Source organism: Equus asinus, chromosome 11 (genome assembly GCF_041296235.1).
Source record: "Equus asinus isolate D_3611 breed Donkey chromosome 11, EquAss-T2T_v2, whole genome shotgun sequence".
Classification (NCBI taxonomy): domain Eukaryota; kingdom Metazoa; phylum Chordata; class Mammalia; order Perissodactyla; family Equidae; genus Equus; species Equus asinus.
In genome coordinates this window covers 51,074,867-51,092,195 of record NC_091800.1, presented here as the reverse complement: position 1 = coordinate 51,092,195, position 17,329 = coordinate 51,074,867, and the positions used below count along the sequence as shown (strand labels likewise).

Below are 17,329 nucleotides of genomic sequence, written 5' to 3'. Positions count from 1 at the left end.
CCAAATATTTTTAAATGCCTTTTCTAACACCTACCTGTGGTAAATCATTTAAGGCACGTTAAAAAGGAGGAAAAAAAATATATCTCAGCACTCACATACGTGTGAGTGTCAGCAGGTACATTGTTTCTATTCACAGGTATAAATTGTATGTCTCCTCTGCATGAAGCGGTGTACAGTGTATTTAAATGAATATGCAGTGTATTTAAATTAACGGTCATTTAAATCTGTGCTATACGTAACTACTATGTACTACGAATTTCTCTCATTTCATTTTAAGAATTTTATTGCTTATTAAATGATTCAAATATGAATTGTAGAAGAACATAGTTTTATGAATTTGGTATTGCTGTTCAGAATTCTCATTATTTTCTAAAAATATATGCTGAAGTATTTTCTAAAAAGTAAGTACAAGCAAACACCACCCAGCATCAGTGATTCCTGCAGCCACTAGATGGTGCACCGCAACCAGATGTTGGGTCTAGTCTAAGAGGGTTTGAAAAACAGTCAGCTGGAATCCTCTGATAGTATGTATGACATGACGTGATTATCAGTGTTCTGCAGAATATTACAATTTAATGATGAACAAGGAAAAGGCAAGATAAAGATAAACTTAAAGCGAGATTTTTTAAAAAGTAATTTCAACATATAAAAATATTCAGTTTCAAATTAATCTGGAATTATTTTATATTCACACTTGATATCTTGCTCTTTAATAAATCTGTGAGGCTCATTTAGCCAACCTTGTATAATATTCATTTTAATTCATGTGAAAACTATACACCTAAATTTTCAAAATTAGCAGATGTAAAGCAATCCCATTTCTTATGTGTCTGGCTTTATCAAAAATAATTCATGTCTAAATTTTACACATCAAGGAAGTTCATTCATATGGATGTTTTAAAAATATTAACCAATTTTGATTTTAAAGTCTCTAAAATATATCCTTCCCTACCTTGAAAGATGAAGGAAATGATGCATTATTTAGCTCTTGCCTTGAGGAATGAAGCCTTTGTAACTAGTGTGTGCTAGAATATCAGATATTGATATCTTGGAATACACACATACACACACACACACACCCGATCCTAAATGCTTACAGACTCCATGCTTTTCCACTTTTTTACTTGCCTCATCATTTCTCACTACTATTTCTATATTTCTTGCTTCTAATTTGACATCTTATTTCACTGGATAAGATTCTGAAATGATTTGATGATATTCCTACGAGGAAAGTCATGGGCTTTGTGACAGTTGTGCCTCTTAGTGGCTTTTTGTTCACAAGTCTTGCAGTTGCTAGATCTTACCTTCCAGTAGTGGGACGCTGCTTATAATTTCACATCTCTCTTCATTAATTAAGTAACTCATTCTATGTAAAAGTCCATGTCAGACGCTCTGTAAGGATTCATTGTTAGACAAGGCGTAGGGCTTAGTGATGCCCAGGTAATTAATCACTTAAGAGCAAACTGCCATTTTTCCAGTAAAAATCTTCTCCTGGTAAAGTGTTTGTAAGTCCTGGCTAAACAGCTCACAAATATGAGTCATGTTGGTAACTGCTGAGAAATAGGGAACTATAATAGAAATAGCACTAGATTTGAAGTCAGGAGACAAAAGTTTCAATCTGTCATTGGCCCCTAACTGACTGGTGAACTTAGACAAGCTAGTTAACTCAGTGAATCTCAGGTTTTCTGTTTCAGTTTTAACTCTGAAGATAAACATAGCATGTTGTTGCATAATTACCACAGAGGGCATCATTTATGTCCCCAGTAGATACAGTAACTAACACATTGTAGGAACTCAATAATTATTTGTCGTATTGAAATTGTGTGTGTATGGACGTTGATAAAGATATGTGTTCTTATTGTCACCAGTGGGTTCAAGGCCAAAAAGTTTGGATAATGTAGTATACACTCATCACAATCAACTCTAATTATATAATCTCTTTAGTTCAGACTCTACTAATTTAAAATGTATATAATTCAGAAAAAGTTGGAGTAAAGCTGTTGTTTAATAAGCCATTTTTGCATCATTTTAATAAAATGGTAGTATAAATGATCTTTTAAGGGATATATTTAAAATATGTAGTAAAACATAGTCTTCCACTTGAAAGGACCCATTCATAGACAAATTCAACAAGACAAACCTTTATTGAGCATTTTCCATGCTTAAGGCAATATAGATGATTTCTTGAAAGAGGCAGAAAAAGGCATAGCCCCCTCTTCAATGAACTTCAGTGAACTTGTCCGTAAGTTACTAGATAAGATTCATATAAGTAATCATAACAAAGGCCAAGAGTGCAAAGCCTTATAATTGAGGTACAAGCGAAATGACAAAAGAATACAATGGCAGCTGTCTATTGTGGTCAGGGAATTTGGGGACATCTTCCTAATCTGGGCATGCCAGGCCCTTCTCATCTGATTCCTGTTCATCTGTTAACCTCATTTTCCAGCCCTATCCCAATTCCCACTATTCCTCAGCCATAGAAATGGACGACTCGCCAGATGCGCCGAGCTATGTGGAACTCATCCACACATTCTTCCCTCTACCTGGACTGGCCTGCCAAGGGGCTTCCTTTCTTCATGCTTCTTTAGTTAGTAAACTCCTGTTTACTTTTGGAAACTGCCTCAGTGTCACCTCGGCTGTTAAGCTCTGTGACTGCCCTCCTTCCCTACGTGATAGAATTCCTTCCTCCCCGACCCTTGAGCACTTGGACATTTCCCTGTTGCAGCAATTCAGTGGTCAAAAAAGAAGGCATGTGGGAAACATTGGAGCGGGAGAAACCACAGGGCATGGCATCTGACTGGACATGAGGGTAGGGGAGAGGGAGATTTGAAGACGTCTGGTGTGTGTGGTCAGGAGTAAGGAACGCCGTGAACAGATACAGACCATAGGCGGGAGAGAGCTGACATTTCCTGAGGACCTGCCAGGGTCCCAGGCACAGTGCTCAGCCCTGCTAGCGTGCCACATACTTTAATCGCATCTGTAAATCCCTTGAAAGGTTAGAGCACTTGTCCACTGTCATGTAGTGGACAAGTAGTGGAACTGGGATTCAAACTCCAGTTTCTCTAGAACCTGTGCTGTTGTCATTACACCCAGGCTCAGACACGTCTGCTAATAACCTGCCAGTCTTCTCCCCACTAGAGCCACATTCTGTGCATGTCCAGCCAACAGTACCTGCCTGTTTGGAGTTGGTCATTAAGGTACTTTGAAGTAATAAGATAGCAAGCGACTTTAAATGGTCTGTTTTTAGGCTTTTCATTAATGTGAACTGGTCTTTTTTCCCAGTCTACTAAAATTTTACTTTGTTAGAAAGCCAGTGAGAAGATAAGGACCAGAAGCATTAATAATTAAATAGGCAACTCTTGAGTGCTTGCTCAGTGCCCAGCTCTCTGAATAGTAATGGGTGTGCTGTAAAGAGGAAGACAGCAAGGAGTTCTAAATCTGGTGGGGGAGACAGCTACGTCTGCAAATATCCACCGTGTAAAGCAGGATGGGAAAGCCATGAGTGAGCTCCATACAAGTTGCTACAGAAGCACTGAAGGGGTAACTGGTCCTGAGGACAGGGATGTGGTGAACATCACCTACCCATGCGAACAAGCGGAAAAGTACCATCTCTAAAAAGGAATCCAAAAAATCTAGATCAGTAACAAAATGCTGTGAAAGTGTTACACTTGTTTTCCTTCATGGAGAGAGAGTTACTTTAAGCTGTCATAGAGAGTTACTATTTAGAAACATGTTGAACCTAAGATTTACAATTATCTGAATGTAGATACCAAGACTGTACCTCTTTGGTTCAATTTGGTTTTTAAAGTGTTATCTTATTTATTTAAAAAATAAATTCACCTTTTTCATAGATTAAGAAAAGTAAAAGCTGCTAAAAACAGCCTACCAATTATTACCTCAGTTAAGTAAATCGATTGCTAAATGAGTTTTGTTTCTTAATTCTGTTTGTGTTAGCACCCAGATTCTCAGCAACAGTGGAAAGTTAAAAATGCCATGGGATCTTCTGACCATGCACCCCATTTTCCATCCTTTGCTTTTGGGTTTATTTTATCCATTCAGCCATCAAAACTGTGTTGTAAGGAGTAGAGTAATAATATCCCCAGCCCTTGTACTTTCTCATGTTCTGCCAAAGAATGACAAAATTATGAGTGTTGGTCGTCCTATCCTGAATGGCAAAATTAACTCCTACTAATATAAAATATATGGTTTTAATGGAATTATCAAAGATACTGAGGAACTGTGCTTTTGTAGAAAATATATTCACCATTAAAGAATATAAGAAAATGTTTATTTATAATACTTAAGATAATTCAATAAAAAAAAGCTTTGTAACTAAGATAAAAAGAATTGTAAAGTAGAGCCAGCCCTGATGGCCTACTGGTTAAGGTTTGGCACTCTCACTGCCTTGGTGGCCTGGGTTCACTTCCTGGTCACAGAGCCATACCACCCATCTGTCAGTTGCCATGCTGTGGTGGCAGCTCACATAGAAGGACTTACAACTAGGATATACTACCTTGCACTGGGGTTTTGGGGAGGAAAAAAAGAGGAAGATTGGCAACAGATGTTAGCTCTGGGTGAATCTTTCCCTGCAAAAAAAAAAAAAAAGAATTATAAAGTAAATATATTGTTTTAAAGATTAAAATAATTAATGCTCACTTGAGCAACAAAATAGAAGGCTCATCAGTCACATCATATTACTGATTTTAAAGGGTTAAAAGGAGATATTTGTTTGCAGACTGGACCTTTAAATGACACTAGTTTTAAATAAAACCTCCCAAATTTATTTCCCTTTTTTAAAAATATGTATTTTAATTCATTAGAATAGAAAAGATCATAGAAGGGGTAGAATGCAAGTGATGGATTCTCTTTGTTTCACAAAATAGATTACTCTTAAGTTGACTTTTGTCTGTTATATTTTTAAAAGAATACAAGATATTTGAATTAAAGTAGTTTCATTCAGTTAATCAACGAGCGTTTATCAGCACAGAGCACTGTGGTGGGCCCTGGGGATATAGAGATGAAGAAAGCTCAGAGCCATCGTCCGCACTACACTGCTGACTGGGGTGAGCAGACAGGACAACCAGCAAACACAGTGGGGGTTGATGAGAGTTTTAATATAGGTCTGCCCAGGGTGACAAGGTGTGACATGATCATCTTGTGTTTCAGAAAGTTTTCCTTCAGTACAGTGCAGACAATAAATTGGAGAGAGTAGGACATAAGACAGGGAAACAGAACCATGAGAAGTTGATATTGGTGAAAGATGGTGAGACTCTAAGGACAGGCAGACCACCACTGTGGGGATGAACCGCAGAGGACGCCTGCACAGATATTTGAAAGGCAGAACTGGCAGGTGTAGTACTTGGGTTGCGGCAGGTAGAGAATAACAGGTAAGAAAGAGCCCAAGAAATCTCTCCAACTGCAGAGATTTATGACTTGATATCTGAGTAAATGAGGTTCCCTTTTCTCCAGAGAGCAAACAGAAGGAGGAACAAGTCTTGTTTAAGTGGTAGATGGTGAGTAAAGTTTGGGTCGTGTTGAGGTTGCTTTCAGACTGCCAATTGGAAATGCTCTTTACCCTTCTCTGGAGCTTAGGAAAAAGACAGGGGTAGACACTTAGTAATCATTCTCTTAGAAGTTGTGGTGGGAGCCAAGGAGAACATGTGCAGGTGAGAAGAAGTCAAGGTCAAAATCTTGGTAAACATTTACGTAACAGGTAAAGGATGAGGTCTCTACAAAAGAAACTGAGGAAAAAGTAACTAGAAACATAGGAAAATAAATATTGTCACTACATGAAAATATAAACTCAGATAGCCGAATAAAGCATTATCCTTAGACCTTGAACTTTCTGCTTTCAGTAAAGTGTATTTTTATTATAGGATATTTTAGTTCATTTATATTCGATTTCTGGATGAGGAGGGCAAGCCTCTGTGTTAGCACGTTGTCTGTCTTTTAAGTGCTAATTCATATTCTCAGTCTGCTTGTCCAGTTTTGACCAGATAGCCTGGTTTATTAAAGTAGTGACTGAAAGTATTGAGGAACATTACAGAGTAGTGGTTAAGACCATGGTCTTTGGTGTCAGATTCCCTGGGTTCACATCTCATCTCCACCACATACTCACTGGGTGAAGTGGGCCTGGTCACTGCAACTACTTCATTAGGAAGCTGTCGGAGTTAACAGAGTTCAGATCCATAAAGCTCTTAGAGCAAAGTGTGGTACATGGAAAGTGCTATATGCTTTAGCAAATATTATTTTTATCAAAGAAATCCATTATAGAATTGCACGGAGAGGAAAGAACAGACCCACTTGGCCTTGTTGACACATAATGAAAAAGATAGTTAATTCTGTCCAGCCCATTCAGCTGGAAGGAGAGTATCATATTGATCCCTTGTTTGAATTGGCAAAACCAAACTGATCAAACAAGTTGTAGAATCAGTTGGTCTACTTGGCCTATAAAGTAGGTTTTTACTTAAAATGTTAGGAAAATCAGGATCGGGCTTGACATCCGTTTACCTGAAAACCTTAATTCATTCCTTGAAATAACAAACAGGATCTCTTTTTAACTTTATACTATTTACATCTCTTAGCAAAAACAAAAATCTTGAGTTTCATAACTATAAGATTTCGATATCCCTTATTGAGCACCTCTCATTTACCAGGCATGTGGCACGTGTACTTCTAAGTTTCACAGCAGCAAGAGTCTTCCCATTTGACAGATGGGGAAATGGTGCTTCAGAAAACTCAACTCTAGCCTGAGATCGGATCGTGAATTGGTGACTGAACCTGCATTTGACCATGCATTCTGCCTCATTTCAAAATCTGTGCACTTTTATGCCACCTTAACACGACCAAGAGGGAAGGCAGCCTGTCTACCTCTGGACAAGTCAGGGGTCTTGTAATCTCAGCTCTCAGGTTCTATTTCTTCATTTTAAAAGCACCTCATTTCCTTCCACATCTAAAATTCTGTGAACTTTTAACGTAACAGAAACCAGAAGACAAGATAGGAATCTTGATTCTGGGTTTTTTCCCCTTCATATGCAAATACCATTCCTCAAATGAAGTAGATTGTCACAGCAAATATGTTGAGCCTAGGGTGTAATGAAGCTCATTTGTCAGTGTCTGGGGCCCGTAACCTTATAAAAGTTAAACAGGGACATATTTCAGAAATGCACTTCAGAACTGAAGAAAATGCCTGTGTTTCCTGTTGCAAAAGGTGTTTCTTTTCAGTTGCTTTAGAAAATAATAGAAGCTGATAGGAAAATGTCGGTGTTTTGTTTGACCCAAGTTTTTTCAACTGCACATTCCTCTTATGTGTGTTGCTCACATGTCATTTTAATATGAAAGGACACCTGTCTTTTGTCTCAGTACACATTTACCTTTCAGCATTTCAGGTGGTGAAATGGGAGGTACCTGAAAATGTTATTTTTGTTTCGTGGGTTTTGGGAATCTATTCAATCCCTGGTGTTTTCTTTAGACTTTATTATGTCTTATGCTGGGTAAATGTCATGGAAACACGTTTAGTGACTCTTAATCCTTTTCTTTAACTAAAATGGAAAGAGACAGTGGTTCTCATAATACATCAGATTGTCGCCTGTTTCAAGAAAAAAAAAACCCCTGATGGGAGTCTTTATTTCCCCAGGACACACACACACACACACACACACAGACACACACACACACACAGGTTAATATGCATATAAAATTGTACTTAACATGAACCCCCAATATGGAATTAAAAGGAGTGTTTTAGAATGAAAATTAACAAAGCCTCTTTTTTTTTGGTATGTTCTCTTTTTAGTCTTTATGGGATTCTTTCTCTTAAAAAAATAGAAGCTCTTGCTATTAGTTTTGGTTAACACTTTCCTTTTTCATAGTTTTCATAGTTTAGCTCAGGTTTTTTAAAGAACTGAAAGAAGACAAGGCGCTGAAAAATGATCGGATTCTTTTTTTAAAAAAATATGAAAAAGGTGGAAATGTCGTATGGGTTTGACATGGAACATAGAGACCTTCACTTCAGAACTGAAGACCTAGATGTTAGTAAACTCCACCCCAGGGTGTATCCTGGTATGAAGCCATTTTCACCAGCTTGTGTCCTTTGATTTTTCTTATCCATGAGCAACTTAATGTCTCAACTTAAACAAAACAATCGCTTACTAAGACTTGTTGGTAAAGACATGTACCATACTATTTTCTGTAATTTCATTATTTCACAGGATTCGGAAAAAAATCAAAGATGACCTGATGGTAGAGTCAAAACCCGATTATTTTGAAAAATATTAAATATATTTTCAAAGATTTTGCCACTAGGGATTCTAAGTGTACTTGTGAGTTAGACACAAGGAAGGAAGAAGGTAAGCATGCTGTTTTTATTTGTAGCTTATTTCTAGGGAAAACAGTTTTGAATAACACATTTGCAGAATTCTAATTCAAATGAGTTTAAGTACAATTCACTATTCCTGAAGAAATTACTGGAAATTGTGTTTACTGTCACCATCGTTCAGCCTGATGCAGAGCAGCTGTGCACAGTAGAAGCACGCACTCTGGGAGGTGCCTGACCCCTTTTATTGTCCAAGCCAACTCTTTCCATAGGAAAATTTTCATGGAAAATTCACCTACCATTCTGTCCCAACCACTGACTTTTTGACATTAAATTTAGCCTTCTACTTTCTACCAGGTTTTTAAAGGAAAGCAGGCAGGATGGAAGAAGGATTCTGTTTGTTCTTCCTCATGTCCTTTCAGGGCTTGTTTATGCATATTACTATATATCTTACAAACGTAGTTATTTTAATTAGTTTTGATTCACGTCATGCGGTTAGTTTCTATCTTCGTTTGTTTATAAGATTGTACCCTTTAAATCGCTTCAAAGTACAAGCATAAAATATAATCTGCAGTTTAACACAATGCAGTAGCCACTAAGATTATTCTTGTATCCATGTCTAAAACTTGACTAGTCCAAAGAGAGCATTTACTGATTTGGTTTTTTTTTAATGAAATGCTTGGCAGTGGGCGGCTATCATGGATACCTAGGTCTCTCTTGAGTGAGGGGCAGAAGCCAGCTCTCTGGCTGGTCAGAGGAGCCTTCTCCTCTCCCCCACCCCCAGAGCTCAGCCTCTAATTTTGAAGAGAGATTTGAAGATCCTGTTTTCTTTTTTTTTAAGCGTGGAGAAAGACCCAAACTCCAGTTTCATTAATGGCAGCAGGGAATATGCATGAGACTTTTTTGGGATATAAAAAAGAAAGCATACATTTTTGTAAGAAAATTTTCAAGGAAAACTCGTTTATCACTCACATAGTTGTCTGCTATTTTCTGATATCATTCCTCCCTCCACCAGTGGAGAAGGTTTGCATTCGTTCTTTTTTTTTTCCCCAATAAGAAAGATTGGTCCTGAACTAACATCTGTTGCCAATCTTCCTCTTTTTGCTTTTGCCTGAGGAAGATTGTCACTGAGCTAACATCTGTGCCCATCTTCCTCTGTTTTGTATGTGGGATGCTGCCACAGCATGGCTTGATGAGCAGTGTATAGGTCCACACCCAGGACCCAAACTTGCATTCCCCAGGCTGCCAAAGTGGAGCATAGGAACTTAACCATTATGCCACCGGGCTGGCCCCAGCATTCTTTCTTATATACATTTATTATTCCCATTGCCTCTAACAGCTTATAAGCTTACATATCATTTTCATTGGTTTTACTCACAATGTGGGGACATAGCTGCCTCTTGTGTTTTTGAGACCTATTTCCCTGTCTTTCATGATCGTTTATTGCACTTGATTCTACCTCACAGGCTACTTTTCAGATTTGCGCTAAGTTTTCTGCTCCACATTGGTGGGTTCCCCGAAATCCTTGCTGTCAGTTGTTGCTTTCCCTGCCCCTCCTCCTTTAAAATATCCATCTTAGAAACTATGCCAAACATCTAAGCTCCCACTTTCTCTAGGAACTTCCTTCCATGTGTCCACCTCCCCCAATTCAGTAGAATAGTAATTCATCGTCATTCATCATCGCGGCCATTGTAACACAACTGAGTTAAAGGGGGTGGGGTGGCACTCCATCACTGTGTAGAATCATTGCTCTTTTGATTACCAGGTAAAGCATATAGAGACATTCCGAACCCTACTCCATCCTGACCCTCACCCTCTTAGGGAAGACCTTATTCATTATTGTACTTTTTTAACAAGCGGAAAAGATCCTGAAGATATTTTGAAAACTGATTGAATTGGGTGAGCCTTTTCAGAGAATCACTTATTTCCTTTTGCCCAGAACTCTGAATTTAAAGTATTTGACATAAATATCATGTGTGTTAGTTACTGAGAGACTATTAGAATTTTAATTGAGGATCCTAAGTTGAAAATAAGTGATTATTCTATGGCCAAAATATTCCTTCACCCAACCCATCCCAAACTCACAATGTATATTATGTACCCCAATTCAGTAAGTTAACATAATCAGAAAGCATACAAAAAGCCGAGGTGCCTCTCCCTTCCATCAAGTGTCAGCAAACTTTCTGTAAAGAGCCAGATAGTAAATATTTTAGGCACTGTAGGCTGTTCATTCTCTGTTGCAAAGCTCAATGCTGCCATCACTGGAAAACAGCCATAAACAATACATAAACAAATGAATGTGGCTGTGTTCCAATGAAAACTTATTTATGGACACTAAAATTTGAATTTCATATAATTTTCACATGCCACAAAATAGTCTACTTTTGGGGTTTTTCCTCAACCATTTAAAAGTGGAAAAACCATTCTTAGCTTGCAGGCTACAAAAAAAACAGGCCACAGAATGAATTTGGCCTGGGGGCCACAGTTTACCACCCCCTGCTATAAATTTTCAAGTGGAAAAGACACAAATACCATTATTAAAGAGCCAAAATGAAAGTGAAAGTATGGCTATTATAATTTTGAGGAAGGAATTAGAGAATATTAAGTGCCTAAATTGGGTGTGCAAGGAAATCCAGAGAGTTCCTGAGCCAATAAACTGTCCCGATGGTGGGCTATTCCAGTCGCTAACATCTTGAAGTGAATCTGGCAGCTCTTGTCTCCTTCTCCTTGCCCCTCCTTACTTCCTGGCCCATCCTAGTTATGGAGCCCTTCCTCTCACTTTATCTGGAACAGCAAGGTGAGGATCCAACAGCTTTTCTCATCCCTGTCAGACTCATATGACACTTCTTCACCAGGATGGAAACACATGTCCTCCTACCACACGACCGAGAAATGCTTTTCCCCGATTAAGAAAATCCTTTATTCTTTCCTTCTTAGGCCGAAAACTCTGTAGCTGGTTCCATAGCAACACAGGAGATAGCTAGGAGATGCCTGTTGGTGACGAAGAGTTCAGTTGAGCTCAATGCCCAAAAGATGAATGTGTTTTTGGAGACATGATTTATATCAATGTCACCTCATTAGAACCCATGCTCATGATGTAAATTTCAAAGCATTATAGGGATGACATGTAAATAAAAGCATATTAACAGTTGCCAAAGATATAGAGTAGGCTTCTACTTCAAAGAAGCCCTTTCAGAGTAACCTGGAGCTTTCTCTGGGCCACAATTAATGCATCAACATTTCTAGATTCGACTGGTCTATACTATTCACTCACTTCTGAAAGGGCCACTTGATCCAAAAAGGACCCATATAAACAGCATTTATTGAAGAGTTGAATAAAAAATGTTGGTCCAGTTTGGTCTAGTTTTCCCATGTAGGCATTACTTGTACATGTCATTTACAGGGCTTAGTAGCTTCCTGTCTACCTGCCTCTGTGTGTGTGTGTGGCAGTTTTTTTCATTCATTCAGTCACTTGCTGGGCACCTATCTAGGCTCTGAAGATACTGAAATGGTAGAGGCATGGTCCTTGACCTCCACGTATTCGGAAACTGGTAGAGGAGAAAGGCATCTAAACAAAATCTGTATGATATTTTGTGATAGGTGATTGGCTAGAAATAGGAAGTGAGTAATTTGGGAGTACCTAAGAAAGTTGAAGTGACTTTGTCTGAGGATTTGACAAAGTTTATGTGGGGAAAGAATTAGCCATTCCACCATAGCATAGTGAAAAGTGCTGGATTTGGAGGCAAACTCATATTTTTACCAGCTTTGGGCAAGTTATTTTACTACATTGAGCCTCAGTTTTCTCATCTGTAAAGAGGGGTGATCAATACTCACTTTGCAGCTCTATTCATAGTGAACAGCAAATAGATCCCTTCTCTATCGGAGGCCTTCTTCACCAGAGGCCATGTGTGACCAAACAGTATGTTGTTGACTATCGGATGGAAGGGGCAGAGGAGAGATCAGTTTTTGTGGGGTTGCATGGGGACAGGGCTTCCATTCTGAATGAGAGCCAGGAAAAAGCACACCTGGGTCAACTATTGTCCCACTCCCCCTGGGAGCTCATTTGGACAATGGATAGTGTATCTTTTCCCAGCAAAGCCTTTGCATATTTTACTGTCCTTACAAGTTGACTGAGGACCTGGTCAAATTACATACTTCTCCAGACTGCTTTTTACTGTGAGTTTCAACACTAGGACCAACTTGATTCCTCAGGGCTCGCCCTAATTCTTAAGTCACTGAAAATGGTATTTAAACTTTATACTATTAAGATACTTAGGATTCTTTTCCAATAGACAAGCAAAAAGTAGATGTTTATGAATAGTATGTACTTAACACTTGGTTTGGGGGTGCGGTGGGGTGGAATGCTTTATCGTAATGAAATTTTGCACATATTCTCAGTGACTGATAAATGGACATTGTATCCGAAAATAGACTTAAACCAGCTAAGTGATGGACATTTTGGGGGAGTATTGAAACAAAACATAGTTAATTACCCTTTGTAATTCTTTGTGAGTTTCAGCCTTAGAACCAAATCAACCTAAGTAGAGTTCTAAGATGCCTTTTGAGTCTGTCAGTGGTGATTATATCCAGTAGCAATCAGTCTCTGCCTTTTGATATTTTGACTGTGAAGTAACTTACCTGTAATTAAGGATGCAAGTGTTAATTGACTTGCCAGATGTCACAACAGGAGAGACGAGACTGAAACCCCAACCTGTCTGACCCCACACCCGCTGTTGGGATGGTGAGGTTTCCTGACAGAGGATTACCAAATAGAAGATCCATGGAGACCAACCATTTCCCAAAATACAGTGCTCGCTTGGTATTATGGAAAAGTGACAGAGCACCAAAGCGTGTGTCCCTTTGTTTCTTCCAGGAGAGAAGCCCTACAAGTGTACCTGGGAAGGCTGCACCTGGAAGTTCGCTCGTTCGGATGAACTGACAAGGCATTACCGCAAACACACGGGAGTAAAGCCATTCAAGTGCGCGGACTGCGATCGTAGCTTTTCCCGGTCAGACCACTTGGCACTGCACCGCCGGAGGCATATGCTGGTGTGAGGAATGCGACCTGTCCAGCTGAGCGTAAGAGCTGGGTCTCTTTGCAGCACCCAATTCAGCAGGGCTGAATCCCCTTCACAGTGTTAACACAAAAGGGCATCACCATCCCACGATGTCTGAAACCAGAGCAGGAAAAAGAAGTAACACTTCTCCTTTCGGTCTGAAGGTAACCCCCATCACGACTACACAAGAAACGTCTTCACGCTGGCCTGGGAGATTGGTGATACAAATGCTGAAGAGACAGGCATTGTTTTCCGTGCTGTGTACTCTGCCATTTAAAGATGTTTGTAGCTTGTACATTTTCTGAGCTGTCAGACATTTTGTTATTGATACTTTAAAGGTCATCTACCACAAATTGATGGCTAGAGCAAGACCTTTTAAATTTGGATTATTCTCCCATCATCCTACCCCTTAACCCCTTTTTACAAAAATTTTAGTTACTATCTGAGATAGAACACACATCCAATCTGTTACCAGCAAGCAGCATGACAGTAGAAAAGAAGAAGCTGTTGGAGAGGTTCCATTACCTGAAAAGAAAGGGGCACTCAGGCAGCCCTTTGCAATAGTGATGGCAACAAGTAGATATCACCCGCACCTTGTCATTATGCCATGCCCTGAAGAAACCCAACATTGAAGCTTTCATTTGTTTGTTGTTGATTGTTTTTGTTTTGTTTGATTCTGTTTTGTTCATCTGTTCGAGCAGAGGGACAGCGACATTTCAGTTGGAGTCTAGTCCTGGTGTCTGCCCTGGCATGGACTGGCACAGAGGTGTTCTGTAGTTGAATAGGAAGAGCCTGTCTAAAAAACTACTGCCCCACTTCAAATTGCAGTGTTCTGTCACCTAGGCATCATCTCTTCCTGCCCCTAGTATTTGATTACAAGGAATCGGGGGAAAAAAACTTTTCTTAGACACACTGGCACCAAGGTAAGAGGTGGGGCTGCCCAGGCAAAGTCAGTGAACATGAAAAATCAGACAAAGCAGAGATGGAAATAATGCGCCTCTTGAGGAGAAAAGCAATAATGAATAAAAGGACTTTCCTACAATAACTTCACTGAGGACTCACGTTACCAATTTTCATACTTACTAAAGGGATTGTGAAAAACACCCCAGCATTTTAGATGTCTTGGTTACATTTACAGCACTGAGGTAATCTTTCTGCTGTTTGTTGTCCTGCTTGGTTGAGTACCACAATTAAAGATTATGCTCCCCTTTTCTTGTTTGAAAACAGTTATTTAGTGACTAGAAAGGCCAGAGAGGCATAGCAGGGAATTCACTCTTGGGTTAATGGGTCAGTTCTCCTTGGAATCGAGTCAGTGGAAAGGGAGTGCTCCCTGAGGAAAGCCTGACATGGTGCTAGTCTCCTCACTTGGAGAGCCAAGGACAAGTGACTCTCCAATAGGTTCTTCTTTACAGATTTCATTTTCTAAACTGTGTTAGGACCCAGTGGTTCTGCATTGGCATCCGCAGGGATGTTGAACCCACTCATCCTATGCTGAGGGTGAGAGGAAGTTATAGTCCCGTCAACCCCCTAAATTACAAGCCTTTTTTGTGATTAATAAAGTATACAGTAAACAAAGCAATACATCACCAACAAGCATTCTTTCTGAAAAATTATCTAATTTTTTTCCCCACTAAAAGCTGTTTTTTTCAGCTTTATGTGACTAAGGGGATTGGCAAGGTCTTATGTTATTGTTGTTGTTAAGATTTTTTATAGCTTAGATGTAAAAGGTTGCCAGCATAGACGTTTGCAATATATTTTAATTATAAACACTTGATTTGGGGAATTGCACAAATTAACCTCACAATATTACTAGCTCATTTTTAAATGTTTGAACATTCTGAAATAATTCCTGGTTGCAGAATTATCCTTTTTAGGATCATCTTCTAATTCAGATAATCTTATTCTGATGAAGCAAGAACTATAAACAGTGAAATAAGGACAATTATGTTGGATGGTATTAAAAGGAATTTTTTTTAATGTTCAAGCAACAGCATAATGATTTTCAGGTCAAATTCTGTCTTCAAAACTATGTGCTCTACATTTTCTGCCAGGTCTGAAAAATTCATCAGGCAATTTTCCTCCAACAAGGGCTGCAATTCTATTGATAAATAGCTTCTTTAGCTACACAATCTACTACCCACCAAGCACTGGGGTTTTTTTACCAACTGGAAAGTTTTTTATCTGTACTGTATGCAACTCCTACTTCTCATTGCCTGTGACCAGTTTGGATAGAAAGAGCTTTCTTGGTGCATGCCAGCGTTGGTTACCAGTCAGTGGCAAAGAACTCAGAGAGTGGCGAACACAACCCTGAAGCCCTTTCTGCTAGTCCTGGAACCTGGTTGGCAGGTAGTAAGTGAATCGCTCAGGTGAAGTGTGGACTTGATTTAATTCTGCCTGCTCTCACAAGAAGGCCGGTTCTTTTCTCTGCTGAGACATGTCTCGAGAGTGTTACAGGTAGGAATTTTTTTAGAATTCACAGAACTGACAGGCAGTGGGTGCTTCCTGAGTGACAGCTTGATTTAAATTTAGCACAGAACTAAATGAGCTGCTCCTCTCTAATAACACAGGAAAGATTCAGGGAAGTGAGCTTTCCTCCTCACCCTCTGAAAGTGGAAACCAGACTGAGACGGTAAGTTCACTGATAAACCTGTCAGCATTACGCCATTTCCCCCTTTTGACGTATCAGTACTTCTAAGGAGGGATCCAAGCACAAGCAGTGAATGAGTTGCTGACCTCGCCCCAGGGCTGACACTTATTTGGGGTTTGTCTTGGGACATAGGAGATTCTGCATTTTCTACAAATGTTTCCCCATGGAAAGGAAAGTGGTTTGGGAGAGAAGGAATTGGATTTTTAGGTAGGAATATCTTCAGGCATGAGAAAGCCTCCTCCATTTCGTCTTATGTCCATTCTAGCCTCTTTGAAAAAGCACAGTAGATGATGAACAACAGAAAAGGAGTAGAATCCAAACGGCTTGTCAGTTGTTCCCTAACTAGAAGCATTCTTTGGTTTTAAATTTGAAGCTGCTCAGTTTGCAGCTGGATGTGCGTGCATGTTTGGGAACTTATACACAGGTGGCTATGCTGGCTTGAGAAGCTACAGTAGACCTGTCTCTTTGCATTGTCGAGATTGATTTCAAGGAAGTTAATGTTATTTGAAAAGTTATGAGGTTCAGACTTTGAGGTTTTAATAGATTCCCTCTTCAAATTCTTCTAATCTTAAGTTGTTTGGGAAAAGAGTCACGCTTCCCCCTCCATCTCCAGCCCCATCCTGTCGATTGTGTGTGGACTCTGAGAAGCCTGCTTGATGATTTGTCTTAAGTTCTATTAAGGCATTTAGACTGAAATTCCTAATGGCTTCACCATAAAGATTATACTATTGCCTGGCATTACTTTTCACAAAACACTATGGGACATTTATTTTCAAAAGCAGTTGAATAACAGTAACATGAACCACGTTGTTTTTTTTTTTAAGAAAAAGAGCACTTTTTATTCACTTTGAAGTTTAAGTGCAAAATAGGACGAGGATTGTCTGGGGGAGGGGAAGTTAAAAATGCCACAGTGTTTACAAATGCCAGTTCTGGGTGATTAGAAAGGCCATTCTCATGATAGTTGAAATTTGGAATAGCTTATACAAAGATTGTGTTCATTTTTATACAACTTTTTTTAACTTCAAATTGTTATTTGTGTTTTAAACATAAATATAATTCTGCACTTTGAAATCAGTTCATTAGAATGACAACATGTATATGGATAAAGATGCAGTATTCCTTTTCTGTACTTTATTATACTTACCAAAGCTGCAATTGAATAAATCTGGTGAGGTGAGGCCTTCAAATGTATTAATACGCCTTTGTTACGTTGTTATGACTGCTTAGCAGCGTAGCCATGATGTTGTTATAAAGGTGTCTTAACATTTATAGTAAGGGTTGACAGAATTTAAGCAGTGTTAAGAATACCAG

At 39.1% G+C, this 17,329-nt stretch overlaps 1 protein-coding gene across 5 annotated transcripts in view; it reads left to right on the top strand.

The window, feature by feature from the left end:
* Positions 1–16,837, top strand: part of KLF12 (KLF transcription factor 12) — a 418,145-nt gene extending 401,308 nt beyond the window's left edge. For all 5 annotated transcript variants that reach the window (XM_044779861.2, XM_044779864.2, XM_070519950.1 and 2 more), the window contains one exon: positions 13,188–16,837. In XM_044779861.2, the coding sequence (XP_044635796.1) occupies positions 13,188–13,369 (182 nt within the window). In that variant the 3' untranslated portion in view covers positions 13,370–16,837. The remainder of the gene's footprint in view (positions 1–13,187) is intronic.
* The last annotated feature ends 492 nt before the right edge of the window (positions 16,838–17,329 follow it).